The 24211-nt window shown below is 42.3% G+C and overlaps 1 protein-coding gene across 9 annotated transcripts in view; it reads right to left on the bottom strand.

Annotated features, from left to right (window-relative positions):
• Positions 1-24211, bottom strand: part of raraa (retinoic acid receptor, alpha a) — a 575761-nt gene that overhangs the window by 9961 nt on the left and 541589 nt on the right. For all 9 annotated transcript variants that reach the window (XM_080213768.1, XM_080213765.1, XM_080213771.1 and 6 more), the window contains 3 exons: positions 18907-19067; positions 11351-11527; positions 8727-8931 (listed from right to left, as the gene is read on the bottom strand). In XM_080213768.1, the coding sequence (XP_080069894.1) occupies positions 8727-8931; positions 11351-11527; positions 18907-19067 (543 nt within the window). The remainder of the gene's footprint in view (positions 1-8726; positions 8932-11350; positions 11528-18906; positions 19068-24211) is intronic.

Below are 24211 nucleotides of genomic sequence, written 5' to 3'. Positions count from 1 at the left end.
TGGGATTTTATGGCCTCACTTGAGCAAGACTGGAAATTCCTGCCCGAGGTCAACGGACATTTCCATTGTCTGCCTTCTGTCTGCTTTGATTCCATGGTGCTTGGGGCAGTAGAATGCTGGCAAAAATATCCGGTTATCTCGGCCTTAAATGTACTCAATGATGGAGTATCCACAACCCTCTAGGGTACAGAATTCCAAAGATTCACAACCCTTTCAGTGAATAAGTTTTGTCTCATTCTAGCACTAAATGATCGGCCCTTATACGGAGACTATGCTCCGTGTTCTAGATTCCCCAGCCAGATGGACTCACCTGTGTGTGGTCAAGCCCCTTCAGAACCTAGATCAACTCTCATTTTTCTAAACTCCAGTGAGTCCGAAGCCCAATGTCCTCAGCTCCCCATCATAGGACAACCCTCTCATCCCAATCCAGTGAATCTCTGCCACACTATCTCCAATGCAATTGCATCCTTCTTCTCATTGAGAAGACTCACAACACCAGGTTAAAGTCCAACGGATCTATTTGGTATCACGAGCTTTCTGAGTGCTGTTCCTTTATCAAGTGAGCCACCTAATGAAAGAGCAGCGCTCGAAAGCTCGTGGTACTAAATAAACCTGTTGGACTTCAACCTGGTGTTTTGAGACTTCTTACTGTGCCCACCCTAATCCAACACCGGCATTTCCACATCATCTTCTTCATATAACGGAAACACAGTGAAGTCCAACAGCAACAATGAGACGTATGACCAGTCGACCTGCTGTTACTTGAAGATGAATTGTCCCAGGACATTGAGAACTTTTTTTTTCCTTTCCTGAAATATTGCTCTGAAATCTGAACATTGATCCGAACCATATGGAAAACACCTGACAGACCATCCAAAGGACACATCTCCATTAATGCAATGCTCCCTGCAAATATCAGGCTAGATTATGTTCTCAAATTCTGGAAGAATACTACTAACTGAGCCAGAATGACCATAAAAGAGGAGTAAGAATTAATAAATATTAAGTGCAAATGTCATTTTATTTGCTACTTATTTAAATCTTGTTGATGGTGTTTCAGTCTAATAATTAAAAGTATTGCCGCCTACAGATGAAACATCAATCTATGTTCTAACAAAGCCACATATTACAAACACCAGAGGGTGATATAAGCATGCAATGATGCTTCTTAGCAGAACATGTTGAAAAACTGGCTTGAATTCCAAATATCAGTGCATATTATTACACAACTAGTTAAGAGATTTGAATGACCAGTTGGCAAGCAAATCCTGAATTTTTCCTCTCTGCTCAATATTAACTGGGCCAAGTTGCTCATGGAGACATGAAAAGATATGGACCTGCCTTTCCAAATAGGATGTTAGCAGTACATTTTGTTTGTACATTGTTACTGTCCCTCTGTGCTCCTGCAGAAAACAGTTTAAAAGCGATGAAGCAACTCTGAGGTAAAACTCCAGAGACGAGATTTTTAAAAATAACAAAATTTAGTGTTGTATTTTGATCTGCAAACCAGTTTCGCCAATGACTGTAACATACCACTTCCCCCCACCCCCAGTGGTTTATCCCTTTTGCAATGTGAGCAGACACCTCAATGCATGGGACAAAGTCATAAGAGAATTACTGTGGCACTGCTAAATCAACTTATTCAGTTTCTGGAAGCAAACTTTTCTACCAACAGCAGTACAACAAGTTTGTTGACATCACCAAACAAAATAATGTCATTAAAAATAAAATGCCTCAATCTTATGTCCCAATTTAGAACCACAGAATCCCGATAGTACAGAAGGAAATCATTCAGTCCATCAAGTCTGCACCAACTCTCCGACAGAGCATCTTACCCAGGCCCTATCCCCATAACCCCACAGATTTACTCCACTATTCCCCCTAACCTACACATCTGTGGACACTAAGGGAGAATTTAGCATTGCCAATAACCTAACATGCACATCTTTGGATTGTGGGAGGAAAACAGAACACTCAGAGGAAACCTATGCAGAGACAGGGAGAATGTGCAAACTCCACATAGACAACCACCCAAGACTGGAATTGAGCCCAGATCCCTGACACTGTGCCACCGTTCCGTGATGGATAAAATCTCTCAACACTAATGCACAACATGTGACAAAAGTAACGCACCTTATCCTAAGTTCAAGTGAACATGGTTTATTTTGAGATTTTCTGCTTTCCACATTAACTGTCCTATCTTGTGTGAGATTTGCTCTGCTAGTAAAACATTATGGAAATGAGGGCATTAATGGAGTTGCAAGGTTGGCCTCCAATCTACAGCTTAAACATCTAGGATTCTTGTGTTTGAAGATTAAGAATTTGCTTCAACTGGGTAACAGTTCAACTGGAGTGTTCACTGTAAATTATTACTTACTATTAAACAGAGCTGAAACATTCCCAGCTGTAAAACAAACAGCCTTTACCGGCCGTGTTATACATCATTTCGACAAAAAGCGTTGCTATCATAATAAAAAAACCATAGCTATTTTTTCTGGAATAATACTGCTTTGTTTAAACTATCTGAGAAAAAAACCATCAAAAGTGAAGTCTAATTTAGAATCTCCGCTAAGCTATTAAAAACCAGAAGGCCAAAGGATCAATTCCTGATCCGTGCTGAGTCTTCTGCCATCAGCAGTTTGCGGTGTTGCAATTAGTTTGGGTTTAAGGAGTAGGACGACCAACCCAATCCAGCCGCGACTTCATCTGGAGGTGTGCGTGTCTAGACGCTGTGAAAGAACGGGAGTGGTTTCAACTCTGGTGCTCAGCTCATACAAGCCATTAATACTTGGACAAGGCACCAAAAGGCAGAACAGCACCTACAGAGCTCAGATCTCAGCTGCAATTAACACTTTCAGGAAAACTGGGAATGAAACTGCCAGAACAGATTCACAAACAAGCAATCGTCTGCGTACGTCTGTTCTACCATTCAGTGAGATAGTGGTTGACCTGTAATATAATGCCATGCATCTGAATACCTGTGGTTAAAAAAAAATCGACAAACCTCAGGTTGAAAAATAACACTTGAGCAATTGCCAGTTACTTTCAGAACAAAGTTTCCAAACTTCGAGAAACCTGTGTGTGTAGAGCTGTTTCTTACTTTCACAATTGAAAGGCTAGGTTATAATTTTTCAGCTACGTTCCTCTAGTCCGAGACTCCCCAACCTTTGTTTTATAATAGTTTCTCTCTATCTAACTAATCTTGAAAACTTAGCTCAAAGCACCTTTAATCTTCCATGGAATACAACCCAGGTTTGTGCAACCTCTCTTTGTAATTTTACCTTTGGAGTTCAGGTATTATTCTAGTGAACCTATGCTGCACCTCCTCAAGGCACTCCTTTGCCAACTATTTTACCGACATCATCAATGAATTATTACACTTGTGTAAACAACCAATCATGTTAGTGTAATTTCAGAGCTATTAAATAATCATGCCATTATTTTACAGTATTACAACTTACACATTTAGTGCTGGATTACAGTAAAATTAAAACTGTTGGCACAAATCTGATGAACATTAATACAAATAGCATATTTGTAGTGGTACTGTCACTGGACTAATAATCCAGAGACCTAGCGTAATATCCTGGGGATCTGGTTCAAATCCCACAAAGCTGCAATCTGGATTCAGTGAAAATTTGGAATTAAAAGTCCATGAAACCATTGTTGATAGTCGTAAAGATCCTCCTGATTCACCAATGTCCTTTAAGAAGAAAATCTGCTGCCTTTACCTGATCTGGCCTACATCTGACTCCAGATTCACAGCAATGGCCTAGCAAGCCACTCAGTTTTTCTGCCCCTACACATGTGGCTGATAAGCTGAGAGGTTTTGCAGTATTTTGTTTTAATTTTAAACATTGTGAGATTTGGTCTAACATGTGCGAATAGTGGGAAGAAATGTTATGGTCGATGAGTCAGTGAAGAGGGGACCGCCAACTTAACACAGGAATAGGAACATAGGAACAATGCACGGTGGCACATGGGGTGACATGCTGGCACAGTGGTTAGCACTGCTACCTCACAGCGCCAGGGACCTGGGTTCGATTCCCGACTTGTCTGTGTGGAGCGTGCACATTTGCTCTGTGTCTACATGGGTTTCCTCCCACAGTCCAAGGATGTGCAGGTTAGGTGGAATGGTCGTGCTAAATTGACCCTTAGTGCCAGGGGGACAAGCTAGGGTAAAAGCATGGAGTTATGGGGCTAGGGCCTGGGTGGGATTGTGGTCAGTGCAGACTCGATGGGTTGAGTGGCCTCCTTTGGCACTGTGGGATTCTATGATTCTACGAACAAGAGACAGCCATTCAGCTTGTTGAGCCTGCTCCACCCTTTAATACAATCTTGGCTGATTGTATAATCATTGATAGTGTTGAGAGGGGACGGGAGATTATTGTGGTAGGGTACACTTTGTCACAGGGACTGGTTGAGGCAGAAGCAGAGAAAAACGCAGGCCTACGGGGAATAAGCAGGGTTTGTCTTGGATTATTTCGGTGAGCAGTCAGTACAGAAACGATGAGACATTTAGCCGCCTTCTGTGCTAGCAGCTGATAAGGAAAACCTGAGAGAGGGAAAGGGCTGGATCAGGCCAGCATCGGGATATTGAGAGGAATAGCCTGGGAAAGGAAGGACCTGAGGGATGGTGAGAATGAGCTGTGGAGGTAATGTTTGAAAGAAGGCATGGGGGAACAGGATGGGATAATGGAAAGGAAATGTTGATGGGGGGAGAGCAGGGTGAAGGGATATTGGGAGGGCAAGTTTGAGAAAGAAGTGAACTGGGAAAAGATAAGAATGCGAGAAAAGTTTGAGGGAGGAGTGAGCTGGGCAAATGTATAATGGGATGCTGAGAGGGGGTGTTTGGGACACAAGGGGGTAGTGTAAGGGCGGGGGTCAGAAAACCACAAGCTATTTGGCAGCAGAGTTCAGAATCAAGTTGGGGGCCATTTAGTTTATGCCAAACATTTCAATCAGGATCTCTACTTTTACCAAAGACGGAATGACTTGAAAGTAACTTTCCATTACTCTTCCTTTAGTTTGCAGGAAGAGATTTTGAATAATTCGGATTGTATTATGCTGTTCATTGGACCACTCCAGTGCTCCTTGGACTAATTCATTATAATTAATCTATATGCTGCCAAAAAAGTTATCCCATGCTAAGTTAGGGTCATGCTTCATTTCAAGCAGTGGGACATTTAAACAAGTGATCTAAAGTGACCCGTTCCACCTTTATGGTCTTTCAGAAATGCACATCAGATTTCTGCCAACAGAATGAAATGGCAATATATCCCTAGACACACCTGCGCAAACAAAGAGTTGGCTGCAAATGTGAATATATTCAATTAATTTGCTTCATGTTTTTGCGCCTCTCAGCATGTGTGTGTCACACAGTGCGAATGAGCGTGTGCGTGTAAGGGTGAGCGTGTGCGTGTGTAAGGGTGTGTGAGTGAGAGTGCGAGAATGAGTGTGTGTGTGTGTGGTGTGAGCATGAGTATGTGTGTGTGTGTGGTGTGAGCATGAGTATGTGTATGTGTGTGGTGTGAGCATGAGTATGTGTGTGTGTATGTGAGAGTGTGTGAGTGAGAGAATGAGAATGTGTGTGAGTGAGTGTATGTGTTTGTGTGAGAGAGAGTGAGAGAGAGTGTGTGTGTGTATATGTGTGAGAGAATGCCTGTGTGAGTGCGTGCGTGCGCGAGAGGGCGAGCGTGCGCGAGAGAGGGCGAGCGTGTATGTATGTATGTGTGCGAGAGAGATTGTGTGCATGTGTGTGTATGTGTTTGTGTACATGCACATGCATGCATGTGCAGGAGAGAAAGCTGTATCCTCCAGACAAGCATGCTGAGAAAATCAGGTAGTTATATTTTCCTCTGCTCACTATTTTTAGTGAAAAGGTTACACTGTCCACAGATTGGAGAACGCCATTCATATCAACTCTTGCCAGCAAAGACAGTAAACGCATGATTAAAATACCCTGACAATGTCAAGCATTTTGATGTGAATATTCAGTTGCTCTTTGAAAAAAGGGGAACATGACCTCAAATCACAGTGCAGATTAAACTACATCATAAAATTAAGAAGTACAGAGTTAACAGTATTTAGAATTCACTCAGGAAAGAATTATCCACGTCACTAATAATCATCTCAACAATCAGGCAGCATGGTGCACAGTAGTTAGCACTGCTGCCTCACAGCGCCAGGGACCCAGGTTCAATTCCTGGCTTGGGTCACTGTCTCTGTGGAGTTTGCACGTTGTCCCCATGTCTGGGTGGGTTCCCTCTGGGCGCTCCGGTTTCCTCCCACAGTCCAAAGATATGCAGGTTAGATTGATTGCCGTGATAAGTTGACCCTTAAGTATCAGGGGAATTAGCAGAGCAAATATGTGAGGTTAAAGGGATAGAGTCTGGATGGGATTGTTGCTGGCACAGGCATGATGGGCCGAATGGCCTTCTTTTGCACTGTAGGGATTCTATGAATCAATCGGCTCTAGAGTCTGTGGCCAGGGGAATGATTGATTTGTGCCTGGGGAATCTGTTTGTACCAGTAGCTGTTACTGTCCCCTGATTTGTGTTTCTGGCAGGTAGAGTTGCTTAAACTATGTAATTTCCAATTCTAAAATGGCATTGCCACTTACTTCTCAAAGTGTCCCAGTTACTAGAAGGCTGTTACCATGAAATCCAATGAGTAAGTTTCATCTTCATGCAGCCTGTGGGATTGGGTGTTTTAATGGATTTTACTACTATCTGTACCCCAAATCTTTGAGAAACCATTGGTGAAATCTATCAGGACCCAGGATTTTGTTGTCATCAAGCATGGCTACTTTGGCTTGTATTTTCTTTCTCTTCTAACTGTTGTAATACCCCGAGTGACTTTTTCTACTGCTGTGGTTTCCTCTTTGTTAGTCTTGTCAGTGGAAACTGTGATGCATTTTCCCCATAATTTCAGAATCATCCTCTACACATTTATCCTGTTTCTCCTTTAGTGGACCTATCCCCATCTTAGTTCTCCTTCTGTTCCTTAGATGCCTAAGGAATAATTCATTATTTCTTATTTTCTTTGATATTTTAGTTTCATATTTCCTCTTTGCCTTCATAATGGTCTGTTTAACCTCTTCCCTGAGCTTATCATATTCCCTTATGTCCTTATCTCCTTTATTATTAATATAGTTAGAATCATATAACTTGACAGCACAGAAGGAGGCCACTTGTCTTTGTTCCAATTAGTCCCACCCCCACTGTATTGCAATAGCCCTGAAATATTTTCGTTTTCAAGTATTTACCAAATCCCTTTTTAGCAAGATGCAACTGAATCTGCTTCTACCAACTTTTCAAGCATTGCATTCCAGTTCACATAACCTTGCTGCAAAAAAAAATCTTATCTCCCCCACTGGTTCTTTTGCCAGTCACCTTAATCATGCTATCTTTCCTGACAGAAAATAATTTCTTCCCAGTTACTCCATCAAAACCCTTTCTTCATTTTGAACAGCCTATTAAATTTCCTCTTTGCCATCTCTGCTCTAAGGGAAACAGTTTCAAATTCACTGGTCTCTCCATGTGACTGGTGGAGCAGTAATGGCCTAGTGGTCTTATTGCTAGGATATTAATCCACAAACTCAGTTAATGTTCTGGGGACCCAGGTTCAAATTCCACCAGGGCAGATGTTGGAATTTGAATACAATAAAACAAATCTGGAACTAAGAATCTACTGATGACTGTGCAACTATTGCCAATTGTCGGAAAAACCCATTTGATTCACTAATGTCCTTTCGCCTGATGAAGGAGCAATACTCTGAAAGCTCGTGCTACCAAATAAACTTGTTGGACTTTAACCTGGCGTTGAGAGACTACTTACAAGGAAAGGAAATCTGCCTTCTTTACCTGGTCTGTCCGACACGTGATTCCAGAGCCACAGCAACGTGGTTGACTCTCAACTGCCCTCCAAAGGCAACTAGGGATAGGCAATAAATGCTGGCCAGCCAGTGACACACATGTCCCACAAATGAATTAAAAAGAAAATTGCTCATCCTTGTCTCTTTTTTTTTTGCCATTCTGTACTCTCTCCAAAACCTGTGTATTCAAATTGAATTTAATCTCTATTTATCTATAGCATTTAATTCTTGGCCACGTTGTTCTCATTTTGTAATGGAACATATTCCTCTTGAACTTTCCTAATCTCCCTGTTAAATGTTGCCACCTGTTTGGCAATATTTTTCTCCAATTTGCCTTCCTTTGGCCCACCTTCATTATTTTTCTTTTCCCAATTACCTTGGGCTTTGTATCATCAGTAATCCTCTCAAATCATTATTGTAATCCTTATTATACCATGATTGCTGCTCCCTAGATATTCTCCTGCGCTTTACATTCCCTTCAAGTCACACATTATCTTGACTTGGAAATATATCACCATTTCTTCACTGTTGCTGGATCAAAGTGCTGGAACCCCCTTCCTAACAGCACCACAGATGTACTTATGCCAGATAGATTGCAGCAGTCTCAGCCCCCTTCCCAAGGGCAACTAGGGATGGGCAAAAATGATGGTCCAGCCAGCAACATCAAGACCAACATCCCATGAAAGGATAACAAAAAGCTCCAATTAATTTACCATTATTAATCATGAAGCAATAGTAAGCAGTAAAGTTATCATGTTAATATGTATTAATATACTGTATCTTACAATGCAATTCCTATTAGCAGTTCCAGTTTAAAAGGTGAAAGGTGTGAAGTATTTTTCTTACTCACCTCCACATATGAGGCAGATGGCACTAAGGAGCCCAGTCTCTGCATCGTCCATCTCCAGTGGCAGTAATTGATTGGCAAACGCAAAAACCAGATCAGTGAGGGGGCCAAAGCCTGCATTATGCATCTGTGTCCTGTTCAGGGTAAGGCCATCAGAAAAAGTCATGGTATCCTGGTCAGGGGTGTACCTGGTACAGATTCGCAGAATCTAAGCAAACAAAGAAATATGATGAGTGCGTGCTGATTGAGGGCTGAATTTTCACAGTTTCGGAAACACTCTGTAAATCTTTAAGAATGGTGGGAGCAATCCGGATACAAAACTCCCATTCCCATTTCCAACAAATCCAATTTTTGCCAGTATGGGAAAGGGGGGTACAATGTGATTCATACAGGAGGGAAACTAAGGGAAGGTAAAGCTTATTTATTTGTCACTAGTAAGGCTTACATTAACACTGCAATGAAGTTACTGTGAAATTTCCCGAGTTACCACAGTCTGACGCCTGTTCAGGCCAATGCATCTAACCAGCACATCTTTCAGACTGTGGGAGGTAACCGGAGCACCCTGAGGAAACCTACACAGACATGGGGAAAATGTGCAAACTCCACACAGACAGTGACCCAAGCCGGGAATCGAACCCAAGTCCCTAGCCCTGTGAAGCAGTAGTGCTAACCACTGTGCTACCATGCCACCCTTCAAACTCAAACTCAGCAGGGCCACTTGAACTCAGTTTTTGCTGTTGCAAAGGGCCTTAAACCACAGTGTGGGAGTCACAAATTGATGGAATAGATGTAAATGTTCTTAAAGGGCAGATAAGGTCTGCTTAACGATCAAGATCTGCAGTTTCCTCAATGCCCCAATTTTTAAAGTTAAAAAACAACACAGGCCGCAGCTGTCAGTGAGAGTTTAACAACCTCTCTGCTGGACTGCTTTGTTTGACAGGTATAGGCTAGAAGAAAAAGTAACATTCAGCCATGCACTTTCAACAGAACTCTTGTTGACACTTCTCCAAGGCTATAAATTATGCTATTATGAATGCGGACAATATGAGGTGGGTTCATTGAGCCAAAGAATTTCCAAATTTGACCTACCTGCCTCAATTGCCAAAATCTGGTCCCAACTCTTAAGTACCACGAACAATACTGGTATACAGTTCAGACCCTCAACATTAATACCAAAATGGCCTAAACTGTTACAACACAGTGACTTGCAGTATAAGTTCTCTCGGGCCATTTTGACATTCACAGACCATTGTTTTAGTGTTAACAAAGTTATTCACTCCATACTAGGCTTCAAAGTTGCCCATTGCTCCTCTTAAGATGAGGCAAGACAATTGAGTGTTGCAAACTTTTCTTAAGCCATGAAGAACATTGTAGCCAAACCTATTCACTGAATATCCACATGCACTCGGGGAAAGGGGTCATTGGATATCAACAGGGAGCTTCAACTGATTTCTTTCTAATCCAGTAATGAAGTGTACCACTCATAGCACTACCCAGACTGAGATTAGCTGAAAATAAATTCAAAGTACAAACAAATACAAAGTACAAATAAATTCAAAGTACAAACACTGGCACCAAATTTCAGGTTCACTAACAGCCATTAATGGACTGTCTCCTGCCTTTCTGTGGCAACTCAATTCAAGGAAGTTCCAGAAAGAAGCCAGTGGTTAACACTGCTGCTTCATAGCGTCAGGGACCTCGGTTCAATTCCTAGTTTGGATGACTATATGTGCGGAGTCTGCACATTCACCCCGTGTTTGTGTGGGTTTCCTCCGGTGCTCTGGTGTCCTCCCACATTCCAAAAGACGTGCTGGTTCGGTGCATTGGCCATGCTAAATTCTCCCTGAGTGTACCCGAATAGGCACCAAAGTGTGGCGACTGGGAGACTTTTACAGTAATTTCATTGCAGTGTGAATGTAAGCAAACTTGTGACACTAATAAATAAACTTAAAAAAACCACTTGGCTTGGCTTTGGGGTGCCAGATTATTGCAAGAGCCAAGGGATTGAAACCCTTTCAATTCTGTTAATATAGTCCCTACAGTCTGTTGAAGGTTATCAGAACTTTTCTGTGTTGGTGCTTGTTTTGATGCTAATTGTATAAAACCTAAATGTAAGGAAAGAACCCTTGCATTTAGTCTACTGTAACAGAGATGAACCTTCTCTGTGTTCAATATGTACTGGAAACATTTCCATCTCTCACCTGGATAAGTGCTAAAGAAAGAACCTGATGATTCTCTCATGATTCTGTTCGTAAAGGCAGTACAGAATCACACTGGGAGTTCCGAGGCTCAATCTCTAATCCATACTGAGCTGATCTTAACCAGCACAGGAACTGGGGTATTATGGCAGGACTCAGTCTCCTTGGGCTGGGGAGGTGAAAAATCAGGCAGCGTTCCTGCTACTATTCAGCGATCATACGAGGAAAGGATTCTGCTTATCTGCACTGTCTCATTGGAGTCAAACATCTGCTGACACAAACTGGCACAGGTTATATATGAAGAACTGCCAAATCTGTGAAGGGCCAGATGGGCTGTGCCATTGGAAATCAGAATCAGTCTCTTCTGGAGAGGAAAACAGACAAGAAATTTGTAGGAAGTAAGTGATAAAACAGAGGCATTGTACCCACCAAGATGTCTAGGCAGGCAGCTTTGAGGAGGGTGATTTGGTCAGCGATGGTTAGAGTGGTAAATCCAGGCAGGTGTTTGGCAAATTCGACTGTCTTGATAATGCACTTAGTCGAGAGTTCGCTGAACTTGTCCCAGAGGTCAATGTCTAACGTTACTCGCTGCTCTGCGCTGTTATTCTGCAAACGGAAACAAGGTGACATTAGAATAGGGAAAATGGAATGCCCAGCATGATAATTTCCAAAATATATTCAGTTATGTTTCTTTATTTACAGCAATATAAATATTAAACATTCACGTGAAACATAAGCCCATTTCGTTTTTCTGCAATCTAAGTGTTACCGTTACTGTTGCATCCATTGTTCTCAGACAAAAAGCTATACAAACATGAAACCAGATACTGGAATCTATTTACACATTAATATGAGTTGCATCTAATTCCATTCCCTCAGTTTGTGTTATTACTCTTCCCTGTTTACTGCAGAATAAACTGGATCACAGAATGTTATTGCAGGATTGGATCATCCACGTTCTTATTGTGGATGACATTAAATTGTGAGTGGCATCCCCCACACTTTCCCCTTCAATGAGGTATGAGTACACAATTAAAGGGCACAAGCTCCTTCGTAATAGAATTCAGAGAAATGGATATTTTCTTCTGTAACTAAGCACCAGCCATTGGGGGAATGGCTGATTTTAATACATTTATTATTCAGCAATCCATCATTTTTGGATGCATTTGTTTTAAATGGAAGTTAAAAGCATTAACTGAGCTGAAATGGGAAGAATTGTAAGTGGCATCAATTCTTCTGTGAATTAATGATATAAAAGAGGCCAAAATGCATGCATGGCCCAATTTTACAGAATTCTTGTTCTGAGCACCTTGCTTCCTCTGATGGAAACTCATAGCAAGGACACAGACATTTCACAATATTCTTGCAACTAGACTGGATAAATAATCATGTCCAAAGATGTACAGGTTAGGTGGATTGGCTGTGCTAAATTGCCCCTTCATGTCCAGAGATTTGTGGGCTGGGGAGATTAGTGGGGTAAATACATGGGGTTATGGGAATAGGACCTGGGTGGGATGTCTGTGGGAGAGTTGGTGCTGACTTGATGTGCCGAATGGACTCCTTCTACACTGTAGGGATTCTATGGATGTGTCTGGCCTTCTGTAAAAGGTACTTGATGATCTATATAATTAATCAACTACATCTGTAATTGGCCATAGTTTTAGAAAATAACATTACTGGATTTTAGATCAAAAAAGTTAATTTATTTATTAGTCACAAATAGGCTTACATTAACACGGCAATGAAGTTACTGTGAAAACCCCCTAGTCACCACACTCCGGCGCCTGTTCCAATACACTGAGGGAGAATTTAGCATGGTCAATCCACCTAACCTGCATAACTCTGGACTGTAAGAGGAAACCGGAGCACCCGGAGGAAATCCACACAGACACTGGGCAAACATGCAAACTCCACACAGACAGAGACCCAAGCCAGGATTGAACCCGGTTCCCATACGCCGTGAGGCAGCAGTGCTAATCATTGTGCTGTCTCTGAACGATGAATGGGGATCACAACTTTAATTCAGACACAGGTATCATGCGTGGCTCTGAGTTCAAATTGAATTGTTTTGCAACATATCCACTCTGCATGGCTATATTTCATAAAGCTACTTAAACATCTTCCCCATGACTCCATGTACCCTGCAGCATAAGACTGAGCCACTTGGATGAGGGGGCTCCAGCTTCTATTCCCAGCCTCAGTCAATGTTGATTCCGCTGATTCCAACTGGGCAGAAATCAACTGGGTTTCAAGATCCGTCCTTCTGCACTGTAGGTTTCTGTGATCCCTGGAATATGGAGGGTGACGTGGGGGAGAATAGGTTTCAGTTGATTGGCCATGCTAAGGTGTCCCTCAGTGTCAGGGCAATTAGTGGGGTAAATACATGGGGTTATGGATTAGGGCCTGGGTTCTCGGTGCAGACTTGATGGGCTGAATGACCTCCTTCTACACTGTAAGGATTCTATGTTCAGTTCGACTTCCGGCTGCTGATTATTATCTACTGACTCCTTGCTCAAGGTGCCCACAGGTGCCTGTTGGGTGAACAGAGCTTCAAGTTCAGCGGTGATAAGCTCTGTAATTACTGCCCAGGCTTCTGTACAAAAGACCGAGTCACAGAGCTATTACGGCACAAGAGGAGACCGCTCAACTGAGGAGAGTGAGTGAAAGACTGCAGATGTCTGAGAAATGAAATGCTGCTAGAATCAGGCATTGAGGTAACAATGGAGAGAAGATTGGAATTTCTTTGAAATCACAGAGTCTGGAGGTTTGTGCAGCACTATTAAATAAGCAGAGCTAAAGCCACATAATGTATTTTACAACAACTCAATGAGCAAACAGTCACATTGGGTAATGGCAATGATGGCAGCTGCTTCCATCTTTTCAACAGATGAAAGATTGCCACACCTTATGTTTAGGCAGCTCCATCACAGTTACTTTCCCTTCCCCGAAAAACTCTTTGCTGTCACTTCTGCACTTGTTCATGTGATCAAGGACAGAACAACCTTAATAGATGCCACATCGTTTAAGGATCAGTTTTAATGGAATGCTTGTTTCTGCTTGGTTTGGCAGTAACTGCGAGCAAGCAAGAAAATAAAGTGCTTAATGCAGCAGGGTTTCTTCCAAGCATAAGACACTGACCTTCACAACTGTCATCTTGGGATGATGGTCTAGGACAGGGGAATGGTGCAAGCAGGAGGTTGCAACAGAAAAGAATGTAATGTTCGCTAGCTTGACACACAGGATTAATAAATGGGAGCAGCTGCTGTCAAAGTATGAGGTGATTATTACAGTCAAGATTATTTTGAACTAACCTACCATAGAACATAGTATAGGTGTTCACAGAGATCTGGCATCCAATTTCTGACCTTCTTTAATTCACAAGGTTCTTCTTTAATTCACAAGGTTGAGACAGACTGGCAACAATCTCATCCATGAACATTATTAGAACAGTTTAAAGTGTGGCTGTTTTTCCCCCTTCCAATTCTTTCTCACTCAGAGGTAATGACTCTTTTGCCAGGATTAGGTTCCACAGCACCAGCACCAATTCAGCCATTCTTCATGTCTCAGCTAACACAGCAAGTGGCAGCAGAGTACTCGAGCGTGCAAGGAATCACAGCCCAAATCTGAGCCTGGGTCAAATCCTGCTCTCTCCTGACATCCACATGAACATTTTGCAGGAGGAATTTCAGTGCTCCTCTAATTCTGGCCTCTTGTGCACCTTCAATTCTAGTTGTTCTCCAATGGATGGTTACTCCTTTGGCTGCCAAGGCCACAAGCTCAGGAATATTCTGTCTCCACACCTCTACCTCACTTTTAAAAATCTACCTCTTTGACCAAGTTCTTGATCATTTGAACTCACCTCATTGTGTCGTGTCGCATTATACTTTGTCTTATAATGCCCTGTGAAGCGCCCAGGGACAACTCATTACATCAAAGGAACCACAGGCATAAAGAAGGCCAAGTTGTGTGCATGGCCCAATTTGACAGAATTCTTGTTCCAGACACCTAGATTCCCCTGATGGAAACTCACAACATGGACACCTAGAGATGTTTCATCATATTCTTGCTGGTAGACTGGATGAATTAAGATATCTGAACATGTGCAGGTGAGGTGGATTGGCCATGCTAAATTGTCTCTTATGTCCAGAGATGTGTAGAGTGGGGAGATTAGTGGGGTAAATACATGGGGTTACATGAAAAGGGCCTAGGCGAGATGCTCTGTCGGAGAGTTGGTGCAGACTTGATGGGCCAAATGGCCTTCTTCTACACTGTAGGGATTCTACAGATATGTTTGGCCTTCTGTAGTTGACCATAGTTTTAAAAATAATATTACTGCTTTTTAGATCAAAGGTAAATGGGGATCATATTTTTAATTCAGACATTGCAATCAAGCATGGCTCTAAACGCCACATAAACAAAATTAAACAAGGTTCAGATTTCAAATGATATGCATTTTAAAAAATTCTTTCACAGGAAGCATTTTTATTGTCCAGCTCTAATTGTCCCTGAGAAGGTGGTGATGAATTGCCGCTTCAGTCCATGTGGTGTAGGAACACCCACAGTGCTATTAAGGAGGAGTTCCAGGATTTTGACTCAGCAACTGTCAGTCAGGATGATGAGGGGCTTAGAGAAGAATTTGCAGGTGGTGCTGTTCCATGTGTCTATTGCCCTTGTCCTTCTAGATGGTAGGGGTCATGAGTTTGGAAGGTGCTGTTGAATGAGGCTCAATGAGTTGCTGCAATGCATTTTATAGATGGTACATTCTGCTGTCATTATGCATTGGTGGTAGGGGGAGTTGATGTTAAAGGTGGTGGTTGGGGTGCCAATCAGTTGGGCTGATTTATCATGGATGATGTTGAGCTTCTTAAGTGTGTTTGGAGCTGTACTTATCCAGGCAAGTGGCAAGTATTCCATCACACTCCTGATTTGTGCCTTGTGGATGGTGGGTAGTACTTGGACAGTCAGGAACTGAGTAAATCACAGGATTCCCAGCCTCTGACCTGCTCTTGTAGCCACAGTATTTATATGGCTGGTGCAATTTAGCTGTTGGCCAACGCTAACCCCCAGGATGTTGATAATGGTTGGATTCTCTCTTGTTGAAGATGATAATTGCGTGGTGCTTGTGTGACACAAATATTACTTGCCGTTTATCAGCGCTAACCAGAATATTGTCCAGATCTGAATGCATTTGGACACGGACTGTTTCAGACTCTGAGGAGCCATGGATGGCGCTAAACATTGTGCAATCAACAGAAAACATCCCCACTTCTGACCTTATGATGGAGGGAAAGTCATTGATGAAGATGGTTGAGCCTAGGATACTACCCCAAGGAACTCCTGCGGTGATTCCTGGAACTAAGAAGATTGACCTCCAACCACCACAACCATCTTCCTTTGTGGTAGGTAACTCTCCAATCAGTGGAGAGTTTTCATCCTGACTTCCACTGACTCCAGTTTTGCTAGGGTTCCTTGATGCCATATTCAAGTCAAGTGCCACCTTTATTTTCATTTTTGCCTCATCTCTGGTGTTTAGCTCTTTTGTCTACATTTGGACCAAGGCTGTGTCCAGATGTTGAGTTCTTGCAGAACTCAAGCTGAGTATTAATGAGCAGGTTATTGCTGTGCGGGTGCCATGCCAGATTGGATTTTCCTGCTTTTTGTGGACAACATAACTGGGCAGTTTTCCCAAATTGCTGGGTAAATGCCAGTGTTGTAGGCGTACCTGAACAGTTTGGCTGTGGACTCAGCTAGTTCTGGAACACAGGTCCTCTATACTAGAATCACAGGATCACTACAGTGTAGAAGCGGGCTATTCAGCCCATCAACACAAATCCCACCCAGGTCCTATCCTCATAACCCCACATATTTATCATGCTATTCCCCCTGACACTAAGGGGCCACGGCCAATCAACCTAACCTCCACATCTTGGGTCCGTGGAAGGAAATCGGAGCACCCGGAGGAGACCCACATAGATACAGGGAGAATGTGCAGACTCCGCACAGTCATCCAAGCCAGGAATCAAACCCTGGTCTCTGGCACTGTGAGGCTGAATTCCAACCACTGTATCACCTTGCCACCCACATCCCATTTACTTTAAATGGATTAGCATCCAATTTTAGATTTCAGATTAATATTTGAACGTTGCTACTCCATGGCATAATTTTGGGCGGGTCATTTCTAAGATACCAAAGCAGTATATTTAGACCCACTGCATTATCCAATGGCAGTAAAATATTGGTTGGCATCCTCAGTTAGTCATAGGTCAGAACCTCAGCATTATAAAGAAATTTCCAGTGAATGTGGGGCAAATCCCATGACAGGGAGTATTGAATATCAACGATCCAAAAGACGCGCGGGTTAGGTGGATCGGCCACGCTAAAGTGCCCCTTAGTGTCAGGGGGACTTGCAAGGGTAAATGCACGGGGTTATGGGGATGGAACCTGGTGGGATTGTGGTCGGTGCAGATGCACTGTAGGTTTCTATGATTCTATGATCTACTTAGAGTGGCACTTCTGGAAATCTTACAAATCAACTTGGTATTCCAACAAATGTATTAATTACATCACAAATACGGGCACCTTAGTGGACAGTGTGTGAAAGTTCAGCTCATTGTTCTTTCGAAGAATGCTGAAGGGATTTGATTCTTCGCAGTTTTGAATGTCAACTGAGTAAGCTAAGAGAAGGGACCCTGCTTGTAGCATATATTTAATGCTGATCTTTAAACTGAAAGCTACTGTAAGTTGCCTATTAACACTCAGTATCTTCAAATGTTTATTGCACCAGTTAGATTGCAAAACCATTGCTTGTGTTTGCATGGAATAATGAATGGGCTGGATATGAATGGTAATCTCATTGTGATCCTGCCTCCTCAATCTGGAGCTTGTATTTGCACAGATGGATTTCTTATTTGTGTATATGTTGGCCAAAAATAAATGAAAACGCAGATTGTGACTTGAAATCACCTCCAGTATTTGCAGAACTAATGCAGTAGATGTAGCTGTATTGTATGCATAAATTGGATACTAATCGTTGTGTATTTATTCAATACCCGTAACCCTCATTTCCTGGTCTTTGTCTTGACAATTAGACATTCTGTACCTGGCTACAGGATGGGTATCCAACAGTTTTACAGATTCTTCTTCCACCAATTCTTTCTTCTACCTGATGCACTAGCTGTGAATGGGGATCCTGTCCTGTGCCATTCCTAGATATGGATCTGCTCCTTACCTGTCTTGTTCTGCCAATCAGCTCCCCTTTCTACAGGGCATTGACACGTTAGAATACACTTCCCGGTCCCTACTACCCGAGCCAAAGTAGCAATTGTTCTTGTGTGAGCACCAATGGTGGGGCATGGTGGCCCAGTGGCTGGCACTTCTGCCTCACAGCGCCAGGGGCCCAGCTTCCATTCCTAGCTTGAGTCACTGTCTGTGCAGAGTCTGCACGTTCTCCTTGTCTGCATGAGTTTCCTCCGGGTGCTCCAGTTTCCTTCCACAGCCCGAAAGACATGCTGGTTAGGTGCATTGGCCATGCTAAATTCTCCCTCTCTGTTACCTGAACAGGCTCCAGAGTGTGGCAACCAGGGGACTGTCACAGTAACTTCATCATAGTGATAATGTAAGCCTACTTGTGACACTAATAAATAAACTTTAAAAACAACGAGCTGTTACTGTGCATGCACTGCTGGGGCTTCCTGTCTTACATCACTATTCATGAAAATGGTTCAACTGATACACTTGGGTTTGAATATACGTCCATGATATGAATGTTTGTCTTCAATGCAGCACCTGTGATACTTACAGTAATTCAATATAGCATAATATTTTCTAGCATAGTTGCCACTGGAGCTTGTTTAAACAATGGCACTACCAGTAATACATCTGACACTGTCTAAACTAGAGTTATTAATCTTACAGTAATATATTAGTGCATTCGGCACTGGTATTTAGCGGTTAGTTAGTGCATAATGCTTATCACTGATACTTACAGTAGTGTATTTGCCAAGCTGGCACAGAGCTGGAAAGGTTTCCTGATGGGCTTTGCGTACTTTCTCTATTAGATCCTCAGTCTCGGGTGTGATTGTGTAGCTTTCTGAACACTCCTGCTTGGGGGTGTCCTTCTTCTTCTTGTTCCTGTCATTTCGCACAGCTGGGAAGTGGCAGAAAAAGAAAGTTGTTGGTTAAGGAGCCAGGATTTCTCAGTCAGGATTCCTTATTCTTGGTGGCGTGTTAAAAATGTTGGTTACGATTTTTGTCAGACCTCCCCAGTTAGGTTCACTTCGGGACGTAGCTGCTGAACCTGCAATACCCCCTCCCCACCCCACTGGCTAGCGATAGAGTAGTGACGTGATGTCCTGGGATTAGCACATCTCTCAGATTAGACAACGGAACACCGCATGAGGGACTTTCAAAAGGAGGGGAAAACAGTAAAATGGAAGAAAGGTAGAAAAATAGTAGTGACAATTCCGGCAGGAATTCCAAGGCAGGACAAGAGATTCTAAACGCAAAATCCAGAGAACAAACAAACATATCTGTTTAAAGGTCACATAGCTTCTTACGTCAGTACTGGGAGATTAACATTTGATTGGAGACCCATGGCCAAAGACACGGGTAAATGGACAGAATCATTTAATTCAAATCCAAAAGCATCAGAGGGAGTTCCAAGTTTGAAAAGCAGAATTTCACTTATTTCTACTGCAAAGCAAAGCAAAACTGCTCATGAACCATGAATACCTCTCACCCATTTTTCCTTGGGAGTCTGCCATTAGCTTTGCTGGAGGCTCACACTGTGTGTAGGGTCCTGTGTTCTGTTTGCCTTGGGACCCATATATAATTTTGAGCCAAGGGTGCCGAGGCAGGCACAGAGTTCACATTCCCTGCGCTGAAATGTGCCCTCGGTGACACGGGGCACTGCTAGGAGGCCGCCAACAGCATATGGCTAAAGTAAAACCGCAATTAATTCACAAGGCTGGGTCACCAGGGAGGGGGAGTGGGGGTCCACGGTTGAGGAATTACAATGAAACAGGGTGGCGAGCCTGGTGCTCTGGCTTCAACACCTAATTATTATTGTAACTGAAAAACGACAGCCAGAATCCAAAGCTGTGCAGCACGATTCACAAAAGAATGAGCTCATTACTAAACTATTAGACTGCGCACATAATCACTCATGTCTGTTGTGTGAATTCAATAACAGGGTTGGGAAAGGGAAAAAAAAATAGGGAGAGCGAGCGGAAAATTTAGGAAGAGAAAATTGCAGCTGCACCATGTCGTCAATCATTGCAAAGATCAAATTAAATTGACCAATAACGAGCACTGCCTGATCTTATATCTTCAAGGGTATAACTCTACAGAGAGATCTATCATCTTGTACTAATACGGTAATTCCTCTTAAGCAAATAACCTCTTTACCATATCATTTTTTTTTGCTCCTCAGAGACAGTGTCACTGAGTCTGAGCATGTTTAAATTTTAGCTGGCTTGTCTGCAGCTGAATTTTGCTAGTCAAATGTCCCAATCTTCAGAAAGGCTTTGCTAGGCCTGTATAAAAAAACAGGAAGAAAATAAGTACATTTGAAGGTTTAGGGATGACAACTAAGTGGCAGGAGCACGTACATCAAGAGGCATCACTCCATGCCAACCGCGGCACCAAAGTCACTGACGAGAGCATGGACTTAACCCATTTGTTTGGATAAATATCATGATCCTGCAACCCAACCCTGTATTATGAACATACTGCTAGGCTCAATGGCACTAATGCCCTACGTCACCAGGATGTGTGTTTTAAAGGGATGATTTCTGATTCTTTTCACTCATTGGATTTTAAACTGGAGCCCTGTCTAAACAATTGCTTTTTCTTTTAAAGGAACAGCCTAGACAGGCTGAGTTGCTACAAAACACAATTTCGCATGCCACAAAGTTTGAAAAAAAGTTAACAATCAATCCCCTGGAGTGCATGAAAGACTCCATCATCTGACCATTCACACCAAGCGGAAACATTGCAAGTAGTTCTGAGATGAGATGTCAAAATTATCTGTTTTGAAATAATAACTGCAGAAGACATGAATGAATCATAGTATCCATTCAGCCCATCGAACCTACACTGACAACAATCCCACCCAGGCCTTATCCCCGTAACCCCATGTATTTAACTTGTTAGTCTCCCTGACGCTAAGCAGCAATTTAGTATGGCTAATCCACCTAACATGCGTATTTTTGGACTGTGGGAGGAAACTGGAGCACCCGGAAGAAACCCACGCAGATACGGGGAGAAGTCTAAACTTCACACAGTCACCCGAGGCCAGAATTGAACCTGAGTCCCTGGTGCGGTGAGGTAGCAGTGCTAACCATTTTGCCACCATGCTGTCCCTTTGGAACATACATACAGCAAAGTATTTCAAGGGAATCTCTGCCAAGCAAGGGAGAGAAGTGGAAAGGAGTTGTCAGCCCTCTCTCCGTAACTCTCAGAAAGTACTGCACCCAATTTGTAAAGTGACCACCCAAAGAAGGAACCGTTATGAACTGTGATCTTTTAAAAACATGGAGATCTGCCCCATACATACAACTGCATCCGGTAATACAGCTAAGCTAAATGGCCGTACCATTTTCCTGAGGCCAATGAGGAAACAGCGAGCCATAACTTCCAGTTTTTTATTTCATAGACGGTAGAATGCTTATAAGCCATATCCATTTGCCATCTGTACTAATGTGTGCATGGGCCCAGACAAATGTATGTGACCATATGAATAGTATCCTATTTTTCATATCTGTTTTAAGCTCGAGAATTATTTCAACAAAATTAGCCCTTTCGTTGCTTAAGCAAAGAAAACCTGTGTGGGTAATTATCTACAACCCCAACAAGAGTGAAACACTTGCAGAATTGGAAAATCATACTCTCTCAACTCTTAAAAGGAAATGAATCCTTTTACTGTCAAATGAGGGGTGGGGTATTATAGTTTTCAGGGTGGGGGTTGGCTTGCTATTTAACAACCACCACCCTTCTTCCGCCATGATATTATTCTATCCTTTATCTTTGATGGATGAGTTGATTTAAGTTGACAAAGACAATGTGAAAGCAATAGAGGTACTATAAATGTTCTCACCGCACCCGAGGTGAAAAATTATTTTTATCATATTGAAGTCCTGCTACAAAGTGTGCACATGTGAATGTCCCATAAGGACCAGAATTGACTGCAATGATCCCCATAGCTAAACAGCTATAAAACTCACTACTCCAGCCTCAGCAGTGTGAGCAAGGCAGCCGGAGTTCTGTACCCCAGCAAGTCAAGAAAGAGTCTTCCAGGAAACAAAAGACAAAAATTGGAGGGTGGGGAGTAGTGAAAGAAACGTACGGGTTTAAGTGGTAACTGGGAAAGCAAACATTTTTTCAAGGGCAATTACCTCCCAAGTGCTGAAATGCAACAAAACTCAAATTACAATTCTATGAAGGCTGGAAGGTCACTAATGCTTAATGGAGTAGGCAATAACAATCAGTAATTACACCTAAAATTAGAAATATTTATGTCAGCAACTTCAAATACTAACCAATAATAAAAAACACATAACAAGACTAAAATGACACTTCATTTAATCCGAGTGCTGACAGGTTATTAAAGTATGTTGCATTTGAAACCACTGATGTTCAATTAGACATAACATCCTCACTTAAATGACGTAACATTTGTTACTTACAACTAGTGCAGCTCAAGCCCATTTAATGAAACACTGCCCACAATTCCAGGTACAACACCCATTTCATGCTAATTTTTGGTGCATTAATTTCTCCCCACCTCACTCATGCTTTTTGTTTTAGATACAAATGTATAGTCTTCTTGCACCTTGCCCACATGTTTTTGTCAACACATGAGCTTGAGCAAGGCTATTAATTCATGTAGGGTATTACTGTAAAATCCAGTCTTGTCCTTGTTCAACTTTCTCTAATAAAACAGGATTGCAGAATAGCAATCAGGAACAGGAACTCCCCCTTTGCCTAGTGCCAATAGGAATTGAAGCACCCCAACTACTGTTTGGGTAGCGATACACTAACTCAAAGTAGGTTAAACAATTGAATCTGAGTTCTCCTTATTGCTGTGGCTCAGTTATGCATTTCCTTTGCCATCTGGGCAGCAAACCCAGTTTGACCAAGCACACCAACCAGAGGCAGCTTGTTAACGGCATCAGTTAAACCTATCCAAGGAACAAAAAATAGGTAATGTTTCTTGGGGGCACAAAGAACTGCAAAAGGGACAATTCCAGGCAGCTCTGTAAAGAAAACAATCTTCCATAGACAATTAAATAAAGACACAGAAACCACGGTGACTATCTCCATATGCATCGCAGTTTCATTCAAATCAGTTGAGGTAATAAAATTATCTTGCATTGAAAATAAAACAGGTCAGAACAAGGAAATGTGTGAGGGAGTGACAGGGCTGTGTAAATTGGCAGTCAAATACTGCAGCATTTTTACTTTCTGTTACAGCTACCTGGCCTGTCATGCCAGGTCAATAATTATGAAGCAATAGTGTTCATAGCTAAAATCCAACCCATCCAGAGGCTACGTTCAACAATGTGCCTATACAAACTACAGTATCTCCTGTGCCTGTTCTTCAAAAATCTATTTATACTGCATTTGGAATGATCTTTCCCTCCAAAAAAAAAGGCTCCAGGTTATTACTGTCCACCGTAATTGAATCCAAATGTCTCGAGTTCTTATGGTCCAGTGAATAGAATCCAGTTTTTTTCCCTGCAGAAGTACAAGTAAAAGACTTATATTTATATAGCGCTCTTCACAACACCATGCATCACAAAGCGCCTTATAGCCAATGGAGTATTTTTAAGTGTAGTAATGTAGGAATGTTGGTAATGTAGGAAAGGTGATAGCCAATTTTGCACAGAGCAAGCTCCCACAAACAGCAAATCGGTGATTGCCAGATAACCTATTTTTACGATGTTAATTTAGGGATGAATAAAGGCCAGAACACCAGGGTTAACTCGCTGGCTCCTCTTCAAACTAATGACTTTGAATCTTCTTCATCCACCCACATAGCCAGATGGGGATACAGTAATAATGTCTCATTTGATAAACAGGACCTCCAACTGGAAAGCACTCCCTCAGCACTGCATTGTGTGTCAGCCTTGATTTTTGTGCTCAAGCTCTGGAGTGGAACTTGAACCTGGAACCTTGTGACTCAGGCAAGTGTGGGTCCCGCTGAGCCATGGCTGACAACAGCTTGGAATAAGCATGGCATGAAACTCATAATGTTAACTGGCATGAAATGGCATCAGTAATAAACTCATT

This window comes from Carcharhinus amblyrhynchos, chromosome 27 (assembly GCF_965287045.1).
Source record: "Carcharhinus amblyrhynchos chromosome 27, sCarAmb.v2.hapA, whole genome shotgun sequence".
NCBI classification, from domain to species: domain Eukaryota; kingdom Metazoa; phylum Chordata; class Chondrichthyes; order Carcharhiniformes; family Carcharhinidae; genus Carcharhinus; species Carcharhinus amblyrhynchos.
Note: the sequence above shows the minus strand (reverse complement) of the source record. Positions and strands in the feature narration are given on the sequence as shown.